At 57.3% G+C, this 17,398-nt stretch overlaps 2 protein-coding genes and 1 long non-coding RNA gene across 5 annotated transcripts in view; all 3 read left to right on the forward strand.

The window, feature by feature from the left end:
- Nucleotides 1-17,398, forward strand: part of LOC110360675 (uncharacterized) — a 129,918-nt gene that overhangs the window by 103,744 nt on the left and 8,776 nt on the right. The gene's annotated exons all lie outside the window — the stretch shown is intronic.
- On the forward strand, nucleotides 4,000-8,851 carry LOC135576098 (maestro heat-like repeat-containing protein family member 2A). Its single transcript, XM_065039461.1, has 7 exons — nucleotides 4,000-4,261; nucleotides 4,750-4,889; nucleotides 5,560-5,682; nucleotides 6,435-6,600; nucleotides 6,998-7,096; nucleotides 8,044-8,243; nucleotides 8,573-8,851. The coding sequence occupies exons 1-7, from the start codon at nucleotides 4,246-4,248 to the stop codon at nucleotides 8,849-8,851; spliced, it is 1,023 nt and encodes a 340-aa protein (XP_064895533.1). The 5' UTR covers nucleotides 4,000-4,245.
- LOC110356052 (maestro heat-like repeat-containing protein family member 2B) lies at nucleotides 9,005-16,958 on the forward strand. Of its 3 annotated transcripts, none has more exons than XM_065039991.1 (16): nucleotides 9,005-9,537; nucleotides 10,078-10,147; nucleotides 10,257-10,361; nucleotides 10,823-10,896; nucleotides 11,099-11,218; nucleotides 12,008-12,115; nucleotides 12,311-12,820; nucleotides 12,969-13,110; nucleotides 13,415-13,467; nucleotides 13,675-13,782; nucleotides 13,990-14,109; nucleotides 14,310-14,420; nucleotides 14,812-14,973; nucleotides 15,200-15,322; nucleotides 15,620-15,687; nucleotides 16,026-16,958. In XM_065039991.1, exons 1-16 carry the CDS (start codon nucleotides 9,466-9,468, stop codon nucleotides 16,165-16,167), a joined length of 2,088 nt encoding a protein of 695 aa, XP_064896063.1. In that variant the 5' UTR covers nucleotides 9,005-9,465; the 3' UTR covers nucleotides 16,168-16,958. The 3 variants fall into 3 exon arrangements, with proteins under 3 accessions (XP_064896063.1, XP_064896065.1, XP_064896062.1); XM_065039993.1 differs by having other exon boundaries at nucleotides 12,311-12,467; nucleotides 12,780-12,820; nucleotides 13,675-14,109; nucleotides 16,026-16,955; XM_065039990.1 differs by having other exon boundaries at nucleotides 13,675-14,109; nucleotides 16,026-16,956.

Consider the following 17,398-nt stretch of genomic DNA (forward strand, 5'->3'; position numbering starts at 1 on the left):
CCCCTCAGCTCCTGTTCTCCAGCTGAACCCCCCAGGTCCCTCAGCCGCTCCATCACCCTTGTGCTCCAGCCCCTCACCAGCTCCCTTCCCTTCTCTCCACTCGCTCCAGCACCTCAAGGGTTTTCTTGGCGTGAGGGGCCCAGAACTGCCCCAGGATTGGCGGTTTGGCCTCCCCAGGTCCCAGCACAGGGACGGTCGCTGCCCTGGGCCTGCTGGCCACACCAGTGCTGGTCCCAGCCAGGATCCTGTGGCCTCTTGGCCACCTGGGCACACGCTGGCTCATGTTCAGCCGCTGGCACCAGCACCCCCGGCGCCTTTTCCAGCCGCTCCTCCCCAGCTGCAGCGTCCATGGGGTTGTTGTGACCCACGTGCAGGACCCGGCACTTGCCCTTGGTGACCCTCAGACACCCATCCAGGCCGTGAGCTGCAGCTTCTCCAGGAAAATGCTGGGGACACAGTGTCAAAGGCTTTGCTGAAGTCTAAGTGATTCTTTAATAATGGTAGTCGAAAAATCCCTTGGAAAGCAAAGTGCAGGAAAGAGGTAAATCTTGAACCTGAACCTTTTCCTCTGTGATTAATGTGATGTAATTTATTTTCCGATAAATTAAGACATGTCAGTAAAACGGGAAAAGACAAAAGGTCTGTTTTGGGACGTCCTGTAGGAACTTTTTCTTCCCTTTGCCCATGCTGAACTGCCCCATCCCAGTTGAAGCACAACTTGCCAATTTTTAACTTTAATTTTATTGTTAGGTATTTTTGGAGGTAAATTGAGTAATGAAGTATCAGAAATACAGGCCACAAAGATGATTGAGGGCCTGGAACATCTTTCCTATGAAGAGAGGCTGAGGGAGCTGGGACTGTTCAGCCTTGAGAAGAGAAAGCTCAGGGGGATCTTATCAATGTGTGTCAATATCTGATGTGCAGAATGAACAGGAGGGAGCTGGACTCTTGGGGTGCCATGATAGGGCAAGAACCAATGGGCATAAACTTAAAAACAATGCGAACGCAAGAAAAACACTTTTGAAATCTATTTTTTTTAATTGTGTGAGGCTGCTCAAAACCGGAGCAAGTTGCCCAGAGAGGCTGTGGAATCGCTGTCTGTGCAGATGTTGAACCCTGACGCAGCCAGGACGGGCTCTCAGGACAGGACAGGCTCGGCCTGAGCCCGGGCTTGGACCAGCCGAGCTCAGGAGGGTCCCTTCCCGCCGAGCAAGCCTGTGAGCCGTGAAATCCTGGAAACCGTTGTCCTTATTTTCCAAACCTGACTTATTTTATGTTGGAATCTTGTGTAATGGATAAAAATTTCCACTTCAACACATTTTGTGAAACTCAAAAAAACCCTCAGCATTACTGGATTTAAAGAAATTGCAAACTAGACGAGAGCAGCCATGTGACCCCTGTTATTTTAACAGCCTCGAGATACTCCAGCTGGGCACCGAGCGCCTCCGTTGTCTCAGTGTAGCAGCCGTACCCACAGCATCAGTACCCACAGCATCAGTACCCACAGCATTGGTACCCACAGCAGCGGTACCTACAGCATCAGTAACCACAGCATCTGTACGCACAGCAGCGGTACCCACAGCATCAGTACCTGTGGAGGGGTTGCTGTTAGATGGAGATTTGTTATTGAACCAGCCAGGAATTTCAAGGCTGAGAACACAACCTGCCGTGGGAGAGAAGCAGCTCTGAAATAACCAGGCCCCAACGTGCTGTAAATCAATGGACCTATCAGCAGTGAGACTTCAGCACGTGGACAGCTCGTGAACATAGATGATATCCAATTAGCGAATGCCTGCTTGGAGTGTGGATGCGTAATCAGAGAATAGTTGCATATATAAGGAGGCTTGTTTCTGTAATAAATGGCTTTGCGTGATTCACATTGAATCGGAATGCTGAGTCCTTTATCGTTCCAACAAGTACCCACAGCATTGGTACCCACAGCATTGGTACCCACACCATCGGTACCCACAGCATTGGTACCCACAGCATTGGTACCCACAGCATTGGTACCCACACCATCGGTACCCACACCATCGGTACCCACAGCATTGGTACCCACAGCATTGGTACCCGAACGCCCGGCAGAGCAGACAGGAGCAGTAACAGCAGCAGCCGCTCCCAGCCAGGATCTCCAGCCTCGTTTCTTACCATCTGGAACGAAGGCAGTGAAGAAAGTCCATGTTCTACAGATGAACTTCTTGTTGATTCCAGAGATAAAGGTACTGTGTAACTCTAAAAGTTTAAGAGTGCTTTACTTTAACCTATTGCTACGTGCATGACCATGTAGTAAAAGAGGGACTTTGTTTCCCACATCCATGGAGAAATGGTGCAATGCTTTTTTCTTTGTAAGTGATCTTTTTTTTTCTGGATTGTTCCAAAGACTCCGTGTGCACACATCTGTGGTGCTCTGTAATTGGAGCTGCATAGATATGACTGAGGAATGTGCTTCCCAGACAAGTTTTTGGTTTTAAATAATAGATTCTTCAAGTACCGTGAACAAGTTGAAGAATCTAGAGTGCACAGCGACAGGCGGAACAGCAGAAATAGGCCAGTCCTGTTGCTTGCGTCAGGTATTGTTTTTATTTCAGGCAAAATGGGCAGCTTTCCAGCATTTCATGCATGCACCCATGAAAGTTTAACTGTCTTTTTCAAATCATGCTTTGTCACCAGAAATCTTCTGAGATACACTGGGAGAATTTCATGATTCCACGTAAGCTTTTTCTGTTTTTAAGAATATGATTTCTGTCTGTTTTCCTTGCCCAGGTGGTGATGGCACAGGAGCGCAGATTCAGGTTTGCGGTTACAAACAGGAAGTGGCCAGGAATGGACAGAGATTGCAGAGGAGCCTGGAAAATGCTATGAGGAGAAAAGGAAAGGAGGAAAGGGATTGAGATAAGAAAACCTGTTTGCAAATGAAACTTCAAGGTGACTGAAAACGTTCCTTAATTTTATAGCATTGGTAATGATGTGGGTTTCAATTTGGGGGACATGTAAAGATAGCTATTGTGTTTTTTAATAGTGTGGCACACTGGAGGAATGAGATGCTCTCTTCCTGCAGAGAATGGGAATAATTCTCCCTTGCCAAAATATGCTGCCTCACCAAAACCCAACAACAGCTACACGTTCAAGCGTGAAGCCGCCAGAGGGCTGTGAAAAGGTGAAAGTCTTTGAGGAAAGCTTGTGAGTTGATCTTTTCTACAGAATAAATAACATTCAGAGTTACTCATTGGTTTATTGATTTTTGTCTCGGATCAGAATTATTAGTCCAGTTGCTAAAATCATGCTGACACCCTGATCCCTGTCTTGTGTGCCTGTGTGCTGGTAGATGCTTTAGGCATCTGAGATGCAGGGCAGCAGCCTCAGACTCCTCCAAGGAAGCTGCCTGGGATGGTTTTTGTTATTTGTAGGAATCTCTCTCCTGCAGGATCCACCCAAGTCTCCACCCAGGCATCTCCTGGATTCTCAAGAGCTCCTCTGACAGTGCCCCAAGATCCTGGTACCAGCCCCAGACTCTTCCACAGAAGCTACCGGAGAAGACTTTTTTCTTCTGCAGGAAGCTTTGACCTCTAGAACGCACCGAGACTCTTCCCAGACTCTGCTGCAGCTGTTTGAGCTCTGCTTTCACTGTCTGAGATCCCAGCTGGCTGCCCCAGACTCCTCCAAGGCAGCTACCCAAGATGACTTTTCTCATGCTAGAAGCTCGCTTCTCTGGGAAGAACCCAAACCTCCTCCCAGGAACCTGCTGGAGTATTTTGACCTCTGCTTTAGGGACAGAAGATGCTGGGTGGCAGCCTCAGACTCTTCCAATGAATCTCCCCGAGGTGATTTTTCTTTCTGAGTGGAAACTCTGTCCTGCAGGATCCACCCAAGACTCCTCCCAGGTACTCGCACAGTCACCTCACTTCCTATAGGAAGCTGAGGCCCCAGGTGGAAGCCCCAGACTCCTCCAGTGAAGCCACCTGACATGATTTTTCCCTTTTGGAGAAAACTGCTGCACCTGGGATCTACCAGAGACTCCTCCTGCTCTGGTCCTGTCTGGTCCCTGCCCCACAGTGTGTCCCCAGCACATGTCCCTGTGCCACCGCAGCCCTGGGCCAGGCACCGTGCCCTGCGGTGAGGTCACAACGTCTGGGTTCTATCTCCTCCTCCTGGGGCTGGTGTTGCCTTGGTTTCTTGTGGAGTTTGAGGGAGGAGAACCTGTTAAGAGGAGAGCGTTGATCTGGCAGATCTGCAGCCACGAGGAGGATGAGGGCGCTCCGAGGTGAGGGGCTGGCGGGAGGCCGAGGCAGCGTCTGTCCCTCCAGGTGCTGGGGGCCGTGTCCCCATCACCTCCCCTCCCGTCCTGCTGCCAGGCACCTCCCTGAGGGCTCCGTCCTGTCTCTGCCCTCCATCGAGCAGCCTGGGATGGCTCCGAGACAGCCTGGCCCAGCAGCTCTTGTGGTGCTGCGCAGCCCCAGCCCTCCCGGCCCCCTGGCAGAGCCCCGTGTCCATCCCTGCCCAGCTCAGCCCCACGCTGGGCTCCCTCCAGCATGTCGCTGCTGTCCTGGCACTGGGGACCCCCGACTGGGCCCAGTCCCCAGGGGGTCTGCCCAGTGCTGCAGCGAGGGGCACACTCCCTCCTCTCATCCCACCGACTGCTCCTGCCAGCCCAGCCCAGCACAGGCTGGTGGTGCTGGGGAGGCTGAGAGACCTTCACCCCCCTGCTGGAAGCTCTGCGGCCAGCAATACCAGTTCCTTCTTTCCTTCCAGCTCTCTGTCCATGTGTGTGTCCCCCGTCCAGAGCCTCCAGTCCTGAGGACAGAGACGGGGTGACGGGGACTGTCCCTGAGGCTGTCGACACCTTTGTGGCCATTGGGACATCTGGGCTGAAACAGCTGCAAGACCATGAGGTGAGGCGGGGGGTGAGGGCTCCCCTCCATGCCCCGGGCTTCCCCAGGGCCATGGCAGAGAGGGATCTTGTCTGATGGCATCTCTGGCCTGCAAGCTGTGTCCCCAAGCACTGATCCTGCTGCTCAGATGGGACTAATGTCGCTGCTGCCTCCCTCCTGTCCCCAGGAGCTCTCGGCTTTCTCCTGGGCAGGACATGGCCTCTGCCATCAGCCCCAGCTTCTCCCCAGTGCCTTTCCCCAGGTACCCAAGGCCACTCCTGAGCTTTGGTTTGGAGCTGTCCCAGCAGCCCGGGGCTCCTGCCTGTGCGAGGAGCGACACCGGGTGCAGGGTGCTCATGGCTTCTCCCCCTCAGTGCAGGGACTGGTCCCCACGCCTTCGCCTTGCCCACCTGGCACCTTCCCTCTGACTGCCACCTTCCCCGTCCTCAGGAGTGACCCCCACGGCCTCTTCCCCTGGTGGGGTCCGTGTCCCCCTCTGGCTTGTCTGCTTGTCTCAGAGCTGCCGCGGAAGATCTTGCCGTTGCCCGTGGCTCTCCTGACGCGATGCCTGCAGCTTGTACCTCATGCCCGTGTCACACAGATGGTTTGGAGGACAGTGGGTCTCTCTGGTGGCTCTCTGGGAACAAGGGTGAAGCGAGTCCCATCACTGCCCTTTGTGGTCTGTCCCCAGGGCGACCGGGTGGACACATACCGGGAGCTGGAGCATGCCTTGCAGGGAGAGGATGGCTGCTTGCCCGGTGGTGTTGTGAACCGCCTCATAGCAGAGGCCTCGGGTGACCTGCGAGCAGCCCAGGTGAGCTTGTTCTCCGACAGGGCCAGCAAAGCAGCGTGCCTCCATCCCTGGGTTCTGGGGAGATACAGAGATGTTCCTCGGTTATTCAGACCCAAGGAGGTCCTCAGAGAGAAGCTCTGGGGACTCTTCATGACAGAATTTGAAGAGGGGACACAGAGCTGTGCAGAGAAGTGGACTTGGGCTTGTTTCTAACTGAGCAAGAGCTGGCGTCAGGCTCAACGTTACTTCTTGAATACTGTGTTATACCTCGAATCCTGGGATCAGTTTTGGGCCCATCACTACAGGACATCCCTTGAGGTGCTGGAGCGAGTGGAGAGAAGGGAAGGGAGCTGGTGAGGGGCTGGAGCACAAGGGTGATGGAGCGGCTGAGGGACCTGGGAGGTTCAGCTGGAGAACAGGAGCTGACGGGAGACCTTCTGATCTCTGAACTGCCTGAAAGGAGCTTGGAGCCAGGGGGGTCGGGCTCTGCTCCCCAGGAACAAGCACCAGGAGCAGAGGAAACGGCCTCAGGTTGCCCAGGGGAGGTTGAGGTTGGATCTGGGGAACAATTTCTTCCCCAAAGGGCTGTGGGGCATTGGAACAGGCTGCCCAGGGCAGTGCTGGAGTCACCATCCCTGGAGGGCTGGACAGACGGACATGAGGTTCTCAGGACATGGGTTAGTGCCACGGTCGGGTTAACAGTTGGACTACGATGATCTTGAGGGGCTTTTCCAACCAAAATGATTCTGTAATTCCATGTGGCGCTTTTTCAGGGTGTGATGGATGATGTGAAGATGGCCGCCAGTGACTTCTTGGTGGCTCTGGCCCGCACCCACTTCTACTTCGTCATGGCTGAGCTGCAGAGCCACCTGAAGGTGGTGGGGAAGGTCCCTGATGAGGCTGTGCTCGTCACCTTGGGCAAGATGGCTGGCAGCTATGGTACGGCACATGCAGCCTCCTGGTTTTGGCAGGGGTCTGTGATAACAGGTGGAAGGGATCCCCCCTCCCTAAATGCCCTGTCTTGAACTGGGGGGGACTCTGGAGTTTCCGTGCCTCCTCGCTTGGTGCCAGGACCGGCCAGCAGCTCTGCCTCACCAGCCCAGTCCTGGTGCTCGGACAGTAGGAACCCACTGGAGACAAACCCGCAGGGTCTCTGTCCCCCACTGTCCCCCCTATTGCCCCACAGGGCTTCCCCGTGTGCCCCTCGGGAAGGCCACCCTCCCCACGCCCTCTGGTGTGTCCTACACGGCCCAGCAGCTCCAGCCTTGCGAGAGATGGACCCTGGTGTCCCCTGTGTGTCTCTGACCCTCTGGGTCCCTCTGTCCCTCCTCTGCAGCCCTGCGCTGTGTCCCCTTCGCGGGAGCGACGCTGCTGGCCCTGCGCAGGACGCTGAGCCGGGCAGGGAGCGGCCGGACCCTGCGCATCATCTGCGGGGGTGAGTGTCAGCTCGGCCAGGGCCCGCGCAGGGGCTGGGGTGGCCTTTGGTGGCTCCATGTGATCCTAGAGGAGAGGTGGTGGGTGTCAGCCCGCCCCGGGACCCCGAACTGCTGAGTGTGCGGAGGAGCGGGGGAAGCCTGGGAGTTTTCTGGGGCAGGACACGTCAGGAACTCCGGGGTCCCTTCCCATGGCTTCTATTCCTTACAAAGAGGAGCTACGAAGATGCTGAGGGGTCTGGAGCATCTTTCTTCTGAGGAAAGGCTGAGAGAGCTGGGGCTATTCAGCCTGGAGGAGGCTGAGAGGGACCTTATTTATTCTGGTAAATATCTGAAGGGTGGGTGTCAGAGGATGGACCCGACTCTGTTCAGTGGTGCCCAACGCCAGGGTGAGGGGCAACGGGCACAGACTGAAACACAGGAGGGTCCATCTGAATGTGAGGAGAAACTTGTCTGCTGGGAGGTGCCAGAGCCTGGCCCAGGCTGCCCAGAGCGGGTGTGGAGTCTCCTGCTCTGAGACATTCAAACCTGCCTGGACCCACCTGTGTGATCTGCTCCATGACCCTGCACGAGCAGGTGGGGCTGGGGATCTACAGAGGTCCTGAAACCCAGCCAGTCTGTGGTTTTGTGATTCCCCTTCTCTCCCCTGAGGTTTGAAGTCCCTGCACTGAAAGCGGAGTATGCGAGAAGGGAAGGGGCTGTGGTGGCAAATGCTGGAGGCAAAGGGACCACTGAGGAGGAAGAGGTGCAGTGGGGAGGAGAGAATCAGTGGGGTCTTAGAATCCAGACATCTCCAGAGCACAGCTTGTCCTCGTATCCAGATCTGGTCCTGGACTGGGCCCTGCTGAGCCTGGGGCTGTATGTAAAGCAGGCTTGGGCGAGGGTACAAGGACCTTTCCCTGCTACAGACTCCCATGTGCTCCCTTATCCTTTCTCTTCCCTGGTGCAGTTCTGGAGCGATGGTCCAAGGGCATCACCATGTACTTGTGCAGCCAGAAACGACACCCCTTTCCTCAGAGCAGGGCAGCACAGCTCTGTGGAGACCTTTACCCGCTCTTCCATCACGCAGTGGTAAATTGGCTGGGCTGCAAGGAGGAACAGGTGAGAAGTGCTGCTTGCCACAGCTGGGGCCACAGCGGGGGTGTCCATGTCAGTGGGTCCGTCTGTGCCCCTTGGGGTCAAGCAGAGGGAAGCGGGGAAGGGAAGGGGTCTGGGGGGAAAGCCCCCGAGCGGGGAGCCTGCTGGCACTGTGCCTGGGGCCTCCCTGGAGAGAAGCAGCCGAGTCCTGTGGCCTTTCTGCAGGAGGGGCTGGGCTACCAGCCTGGGGAAACGCTGGCTCTGCTCTGGAGTCCCTCTCCCATGGGGCAGAAGGGAAAGGGAACCCCTCCCAGTGGGAAGGGCAGACTGGTGTCCAGGGCGTGCTGAGCACCAGGCAGAGCTTCAGCCGCCCAAGCGGAGCCTCTCCCTTCCCTCCCCAGGATAATCGGGCTGTCCTGGGTGCGGTGGCTGCCATGGTTGGTGTCCTTGTCTGTGAGGAGCAGCACTGCCAGCGTGCCCGGGAGCAGCTCCTCCGGCTCCTGCGCCAGCACCAGCGGGTCCAGGACACCTCCCGGGTCACCGAGGTGAGGACTCGCGCAGGGCCCGGCGTGGCTGATCGGCGAGTCTGTGCCGGTGCCACACGGTGCTGGGGAGCTGTGGGGTGCCAGGGGAACTGGGAAGCTCTTAGAGAAGGAGCAGGGAGAGCAGAGGAGGCCTGAGGCTTCCTGGGCTCTTTGGGCAAGAAAAGAGCAATGGGGGGAACCAAGAGTCCCTGGCGTTCATCTTCTTGGGAAGCAGGGCACTGGCACCTCCCTGAGGCCCTGTGCATGGGCAGAGCTTTGCCGTAACGTCCAGTGCCATCCAGTGAGGGACAAGGTCCAAGTGGGAAGTGCCAGGAGGAGACATTTCTTCCTGGAAAGGGCTGTGGGGCATTGGAACAGGCTTCCTAGGGCAGTGGTGGAGTCACCATCCCTGGAGGGGTTGAACAGATGGAGATGAGGTTCTCAGGGACATGGGGTAGTGCCAGGGATGGGGTAACATTGGACTCAGTGATCCTGAGGGTCTTTTCCAACCAAAATGATTCTATGATTCTACAAATTGGAGTTGTCAGCAGTGTCCCTGTGCAGAGGGCAGAGACCCTCTGGTGCTGCTCTGAGGGGGCAAACAAGGACCCCGGGTGGGAGGGTTTGGGGATGTCCCTGGGAGCTGACATCAGGGGCTCCCCTCATCCCAGCCCTGCTAGGCTTCTCCTTTCCCCAGGGCATTGCGGTGGCTTTAACCTCCTCTTCCTCCCCTCCCCGTTCTCTTGTAGAACCTCGGCCACGTACTGCAGATGCTGGGGGGAGGTCAGACCCCAACCCCACGGGGCTCAGCTCTCGCCCCCCACACCGCTGGGCACCACCAGGTAAGGGGAGCCTGCGGGGCAGGGCAGGGTGTCCCTCCGCCAGGACCACCTGCAGACCAGCACGCCAGGGTGTGAGCCAGGTGCCACGGAGGTGCCTTAAGGCTGCAGGAAGAGCAATGCTGGGATCCCAGGGAATGGCAGAAGATGTGCTGGGGAGGGTCAGTTGGACATGAGGAGAAGGTTCTTGACCCAGAGGTGCTGGACACTGGAAGAGGCTCCCCAAGGAGGTGTCACGGCCCCAACCTGACAGTGTTCAAGAAGAGACTGGACAACGTCCTCAGACCCACGGTGTGAACTGTGGGGTGTCCTGTGCAGGGATAGGAATTGGACTCAAGATCCTTGTGGGTTCCTTCCAACTCGGGACATTCTGTAGTTCTGTGCTTGGAAGGGGCTGGGGGGCAGCCTGGTTCCCACAGCGATTTCCCTCTCGGCCAAGCTTCAGGAAGAGCAAGGGAGGGGAGGAAGGCAGAGAGCACCAAATCTTTTCAGTCCCTCTCAAGGCCGATGCACATTTCTCTCAAACGACCCTTGTTCCCACAGGTCCCTGATGTGACTGAGGAGCCTGGGCCAGCCCATAAGGCGAAGCCATCCCGCCCCATGACGCTGCAGGGTAAGGAGAGGGGACGGGGCGATGTCACTGTGCCGTGGCAGCTCTGTGCCTGTCCTCGGCAGCCAGGGGCAGCCGCCTGCTAATGCAGAATGCGATTTCTTCCCTGCAGCCCGAACCTGCCCCGCAGCTGTTCTGCGGTCCCAGCTGAGGCACGGGAGCGAGGCCCAGCGTGTGGCAACCCTGAGCCTGCTGGGAGAGCTGGCCCGCTCTGACGGTCAGTGCCAGGGCTGGGGACACACGGCAGGGGCTGGAGCTGCTGGGCTGAATGCTGGAATGGGCTGGAAGTGGTGCAGCTGCACCCGAGAGGAGCTGCAAAGAGCGGGTCCCCCAGCCGAGCTGACACCCTGTGATGATGCTCAAGCTGTCCCCAGCAGTTAGAAATGGGGGCACACCAGGGACGATGCTCCAGGCTCAGTGACACGAGTGGATGGTTTGCAGAGGAGATGCTCCTACCAGTGCCATTTCTCTCATTCTCTGCGTTACCAGAGCTTTCGGTGCCTATAAAACAGCCATGCCTCTAGAAACAGAGTCACTCTGTGCACACCCCTGCCTGCTGTGAATTCAGAGTCAGGCCCTGCTTCTCTGTCCCACCAGTGTATGTGAAGCTTGGAAGCTTCAAGGGATCCTTCTGCCATCAGGGCTCTGCCTCAGCACACCTCTCTGTGTCTCTTCCAGCTCCTGTAGCAAGGAAGAAGCTGCCCCAGGTGGTGGCAGCTGTGCAGCTGGTGTGCAACGACCCCAGCGCCCAGGTGAGCTGGTTTGGGAAGAGACAGTGCTGCCAGGGAGGTCAGAGAAACCCTTTCCCTCAGGACAGCCTGACCAGGCCATGGCAGCAGCAGAAGCTTCTGCCGTGCCCTCGTCACCTCCCCGTGAGCAACAAAGGCTTCCCCAAGCGCAGGCGGCTTCCCTGTGGTTTGGAACAGGGGTTGATAACCACGCTCTCCCCGGCAGGTGCGGAGGGCAGTTCTGGAGTTCATCTGGGAATTGCTCAGCTCCGGCTCCCAGAGCTGCTGGCCACGGGATGTGGTGGGGCACATCTTCAGCGAGTACAGCCGGAGCTCGGGCAGACTGGTAAGGACAGGGCAGGACACCGGGGCTTCGGCTGGTGCCGGGGCCGTGCTGAGAGCTCCTGCAGGCGCCCTTGCCCATGGAGAGCTCCACGCGGCAGGGCCGTTGGCGCCAGCTCGGCCATCGCAGCGGCCTCCACAGGGCTGTGCCATGGTGGTGGAGATGTCGGGGTGACGTGGGTTTGCACCTGGACACGCCACCCAGGGCTGCCTGCACGCCCCTCGCGCTGAGCTGTGCCCACACACACCTCCAGCAAAGCTGCCTTGTGAAGGGAGGGACAGACTTGTGGGGACACGACACCATCCGTCCCGAAATGCTGATGGGCCATCAGCCCAGCTCAGCCCGTGCACACAGGTGGGCCTGGCTAGAGGAGCTTTCTGTGGTGTTTTCGTGCCCTGGCTCTCCAAAGCATGCCCTGCCCATCCCATAGCAGCCTGGGGCCCACATCCCTTCTGGCAAGGGGACAGGCTGTGTGGCAGCCCCTTGGGTGAGTGTTTCCAGCCGGGCACCCAGGAGATGAAGGCCAGGGATGGCCCAGCCTCCTGCTGGCTTGCCAAGGATCTTCCCTCTCTGGCTGGAGCATCTGGCTGGCTGGGAGATGTGTGTGTGCCACTCTCCTCCAGGGCTCCAGGAGGCTGTTTTGGGAGCAGGGCAAAGGAAAGGGCTTCTGGATTCTCCTTCGGGAGGTGGCTGCTCCCGGGATGCTGGCACAGCAGCGGTGGTGGGGCCGTGCCTGAGCCTGGTCGGTCGGGAGCTGAGAGGAACCGGGGTTTTGCCAACTCTGTCTTACAGGCGGCAGGAGGCCTTTTTGCCTGGGAGCCCCAGGAGGACAGAGCTCTTCAGTCCCTGTGCGTGGACATCCTGGGCTCGCTGGATGTCACTCGGAGAGGGATGTCCCAAGTAAGTTGCCCTCTATCCTGCTGCTGTGGCCACTTCTTGCCTTCAGAGTGTTTTTAATTGCTCTTCCTCATGGCCTGAACCTCTCCCCTCACGTGTGCTGAAGCACACGAGGCTGAGGGAAATGCAGACCATCCTTTACATCTTGGAACTGAGTGGAAATGCTGATGTGCTGAATTGCCCGGTTCTTCTCTGCAGCTCCTGTGGCCCAGGCTGCTGCAGTACGTGGTGCCAGCCCAGTACAGCGGCGTGCTGATCCCGCTGTCCCGCGGCCTGCGAGCCCTGCTGGAGAGACGGGAGAGAGCGGGATGTGAGGAAGAGGAGGAGCCCGATGCTGTGGACTCGCAGGAGCAAGGTAGGAGCCCCAGGGAGTGCTGCTGGGTTTGGAAGGGGCTCAGGCCAGTCTGTGTCTCCCTGTGCCCCATGAACCCTGAGCAGGAGCCCAGGAAAAGCAAAGGGCAGAGTCAGGCTCTGGCTCCTGGGGAGCCGGGGGCTCCTTCCTGGCCGTGCTGGATCTGCCTTCACCCCATGCGGGGCAGCCTGGGGAGCCCCCGGGCCAGCACTGTGGCCGTGCAGCTGCTCTCAGCCCTGTGTGGGCCACAGGAGGTACGAGGGTCAGGCCACGGCGGGGCCTCTTCATCTCACCAGCCTTTCCCCCTCCCCGCAGCCCGGCTGCCGGCTCCCCAGGCGCTGCTGGCTCGAACGCTGGTGAGTAGCGGGGCCCTGGGGAAAGAAAGAGCTTTTCTGGCAGCACTCCCGAGCCTGCCCGAGCCCCGCGGGGATCCCAGTCCTGTCTCGGGGCTGGCGGGGGTGGCTCTGGTGGCAGGGGTGACCCGTCTCTGCTGCCCTCGCCCAGGTGCTGGCGGCGGCTCCTCACACCAGCAGCGGCCGCGCAGTCGCTGCCTTGCAGCTGCTGCAGGCCCTGCAGGGCTGGATCTGCGGGGCCTTGGGGACAGCGTGGGCCACCGAGATCCCCCTCCTGCTGCAGCACCTGGCAGGTAAAGTGTGGGTGGGAGGAGAGGCTGGAGAGGAGGGAGGGGCAGCTTCCCAGCAGTCACACAGTGGGGATCAGCCACAGTCAGTGCGACCTTCCCCACCATGAATGCAGTGGCTCTGACAAACACCCCTGGGTTCCCTCCTGTGTCTGTGGCCTTGCAGGGGCTTTGGCACAGGCGCTTGTGGGCCCTTTCCAGCCTGATGGCCTGGGATTTCTGGGAGGTCTGACCGCAGAGGAGACCACCGGGCTCTTCTTTGGTGTGAGCTTGAGCAGCAGCAGAGCTTTTGCTTCCTCTTGCTTTCTAGGAAGAGCCGAGAGCTCCCTGGACTCTGCAGAGTGGGAGCAGCATGTGCTTAAGGTACAGCATCCTCGGGGTGTCACAAACGGACGGGGAGAAGAGGGAGCAGACAGAGTTGTGGAGAGCTGGTGAAAAGAGGGCTGGGCTTGGCAGGGGAGACACTGCCATTCCAGCAGCTCTCCCCAGCAGCATCCCAGGACACAGGGGTGTGGGAAGGGCCCTGGCCAAGGGCAGGGGGACACCCGCTTCCTCTCCTCTTCCCCCCAGTTCTTGCGAGCATCCCTGAAGCTCATTGAGGATGAGACCTGGAGCGTGGGCCTGAGCCAGCAGCTGAGCCGGCAGCTGGGCAGCTCTGCCCCCGGCTCCTGGCAGAAGGTTTGTCTCCTGCCCCACACCGGGACTCTGCCCACGCAGGCAGTTTTCACTGCTTCACCCCCAAACTGCGCTTCCCCCCGTGCTGCCCCGGCCTGGCACTGCGGGCAGTCCCGCCTGCTCCTGGGGGAGTCGGGTCAGTCTGGGGCCAGCCCTCTCCTGACAGGTCGGGCTGTGACCGCATCTCGGGCTCAGCCTCTTCTCGTTCAGCTTTTCCTCTACAAGGCTCTCGGGACAGCGCTGGCAGGTTGTCGGGACCTCAGCCACGTCCAAGGGCAGGTGCTGAGGTTCCTCCAGGACACAGACTCTGCGGAGCTCTCTGAGACCCAGGTGAGGTGATGCTCATGTCCTGAGCATCCTCTGCCTGTTGCTGGGGCAGAGGGAGAGCTGCTCCTGGCCCTGCTCCAGACCTCCCTGATGTGCCCATCGCTGCTGTTTCCCCCTTATTGCAGCGTCCTGCCTGGCCGTTGTCACTGGCCATGGCTGAGTGCTCGGGCTGGAGCCCACTCCCCATTTCCCTGTGGTTTCAGGGGATGATTTCTGTGGTGTCCCATGCTGCTGAGACCCACTTCAACCTGGTCTTGGACACAGTGACCGCTTTTACCAGAGACAGGTTTTATGAGACTTCCACGGGCTGGAAGGTAAAGGATCCAGGGTTTCACTCTTTGGCTTTCCTTTTTTTGACCTTATTTCCACTTCTACACCTTCTGCAGCCAAACTGTGGCAGCTGTGTTTATATCAGCCCTCTTGTAAGAGCTGCCCAAGACCTGTGTTTCAGAGGGGATGTCCCGGCATTGGGGCCCCTGAGCTGTGTTGGGAAGGACAGCGGTAAATCCGCCAGCAGTGTGTGCGATGCTGGCTGCTCCCTGCTCCCCATCCCGTGCCAGAGCCCCGGCTGCAGGACGGGAAGAGCTCCCGGCCCCGGAGCTCGCAGCTCGAGGAGCTGCCGGGAGGTGCCCAGGGAAGGAAGGAGCTGGTGAGGGTGCAGGGCAGGACCGGGGCTGACATCTGGGGGCATCTCTGTTGTCACAGGCACAGCTGCCGCAGGGCACAGAGAGACCTCAGGCCACTCGTGCTGCTCTGATGTGCGTGTACAGCGGCATCGCTCTGCGTGCCCCCAGGGAGCAGCTGCTCGCCCGTGTGGATAGGGAGATCATGGGCACCATCCTGCAGCTCTCCAGAGTCACACAGAGGGTAGGAGCACGAGCCGTGCAGGGACAGGGACACCTGGGTGCCCTCATTCCAGCCCCTTGGGGCCGGGGTGTACCAAGATGGACAAACTCTTTCTAAAGATCCCTCAAGGAAGGGTTTGTCCTCAACATCCAGATGCAAACCCCTGTGTGTCCCCCTGCTGATACTCTTCTTCCACCTCTCAGCCCTGCAGAGAGTTCAAGGGGTGCTTTGCTCTCTTTGCCCTCAGGAGATGCAGCTCAAGCTCGCCCTGGTGCAGAGTGTCACTGAGGTCAGCTCTGCCATCCAGACTGTGGGTGATGCTGGCAGCTTTGAGCTGTCCTCGAAGCAGGAGGTGACACAGACCCTGCTGGTGAGTGCCTGCAGCAGGGACAGTCACACGGGGGAGCTTTGGGCTGCACTTTCCCCAGATGGGCGATGGTCTCTGGGCTTCACGCGAGCTCCTGGAGCTGTGTCCTGAGCTGGGGGGCCCTGGGGTGCAGGGTGGCTGTGGAGCAAGGTCCCTCCCTCGGTGCCTTTGGGGACCCGTGGGGTGACGGGGCAGTGTCTGCCCAGGCCTGGCAGCAGAGCCGGTCCCGGGGGAGGCAGGAGGGCCGTCCCGTGTCCATGTCTACTGACAGCTCTGCGCCTGTGTCTCTGTGACTTGCAGGACTGGATCAAGGAGGAGCCTGCGGACTCCCTGGTGTACGGAGTGTTTCAGGCCCTGGAGGAGTTGAGGTGAGGGCTGTTCCCGACTCTGGGGACTCCCCGTGTGCCCCATCCCAGCTGGCCAGGGCAGCCCCAGTGGTGTTGAGCTGCTGGGGCTGTGGAGTGGGAGGCTGCTCCCCACTTTGGGTGTCTCCTGAGCCCCAGGGGTTCCTTACCCTGGGCTGGGGGTTTGCTGCTGCCCGGGGGGAGGCAGGAGCTGCTGGAGCTGAGGGCAGCGCTTGCTGGCAGGGGCTGGGGCTGGTGGGTTTGGGGCCCTCGATTAGGAGGAACCCAGGCATGGTTTGAGCCACTCTGGAGAGGGCTGGTAAATCCCCTTTCTCTTTTCTCTTCCTTTTTCCCCTGGCCAGCAAGCTGAGGCCAGCGCTGAGCAGGGAGGAGAACCGCAGCCTGCTGGCAGTGTGCTGCCAGGCTGTCCTGTCCTCTCCTTCCTTCCTCTTAAATGGGGAAAACATCTGTGAAGCTCCTGCTAGAACAGCTGCAGAGTGGTGAAGAATGAATGTGGGACAAATCACGTTTAGATGCTTCACTCCTGTCACTTTCAGTCAATAAAGGAGCCAAATAACATGCTTGTGATTTATAAACATTATTTTAATGTTCATGGCTTTTACATGTTACACATCCCAGGGTCTCAACTGCTGCAGTTCATATAACGTACGGTGAACAGGGAGGCGCTGAGTGTCCCAAAGCACGCCTCAAATCTGTAGGATACTCTTACCTGGAAACCTCATTGGACATTTACTCTTTGGTTTCTGAGTGTGTTCAACTAGGTAGTAGTTTATTTTTAATGCATCGTATTAAATTTATTTTAAACCGCTTTTTTCTAATCTGTAAAATATGCAATGTGACTCAATATGTTTGAATTGAAATGATTTGTCAGGTGACACGTAGTGGAAATAATCTTTATTATGACAGTGATGTTTTTCTCAAGTATTTTGCCAAGAAAAGTGAATTTCTCAGATTAAATGGGTAGAAGTCAGCCAATACCTTTTTCAAAGAATGTGAGTTTGTCTCCACCTCTGTGACTAGTTGGAAGTATTTGAGTATACATAATGTATACATTAAAAACAATTAAAGGCATCGCTGATGTTATACTTGTTGTGTGTGGATATTTTTTCCTGTTGCTTCATAGTGGTCCAGGCAAACTCAACAAAACACACCAGCAGAGTGTGAGTCAGTGCACCTGAAGCTGGATCATGTAGCCTTGATCTTTATCACAAGAGACGTGTGATTCAATCAAACTCAACGAATATTGCTGAACTGATATATGTCCACCTGTAAAATAATCACTGCATGCTCAGGTTCAGTCTGTATAGTTATGACAACATCGTTTAGATAGCAGCGACTTTTAACCTGTTTTTTTCCCTGCTAAATACTTTGTGAAGATAGAATGAAAGGAAAAGATGAGCATATTCCATTCAAAAGAAAGAAGTCTTTGAACACTCTGAGTTTACAGTTCTGTTCCGAAAGGGCACAAGTTAATACAGGTGGATCAACATTATGTAAATGCCATAGAACAAAATGTGGCTACTGTTGTTTATCTGCTACGATTTCTGTAGCGTTTTTAGACAATTTTAGAAGCAGACTCTTCTAAGGAATCCAGGATCTTGTGCTTCCCTGCATGTTGCTGATTCTGCACATTGTCTTCGATTAATGCTGACCTGGGGGATTTATCTGCAGTAAACACGGTGTAGATACTAAATCGGGTCTGGAAGCCATCTCA

The sequence above is a fragment of the Columba livia genome, chromosome 23 (genome assembly GCF_036013475.1).
Source record: "Columba livia isolate bColLiv1 breed racing homer chromosome 23, bColLiv1.pat.W.v2, whole genome shotgun sequence".
NCBI lineage: Eukaryota > Metazoa > Chordata > Aves > Columbiformes > Columbidae > Columba > Columba livia.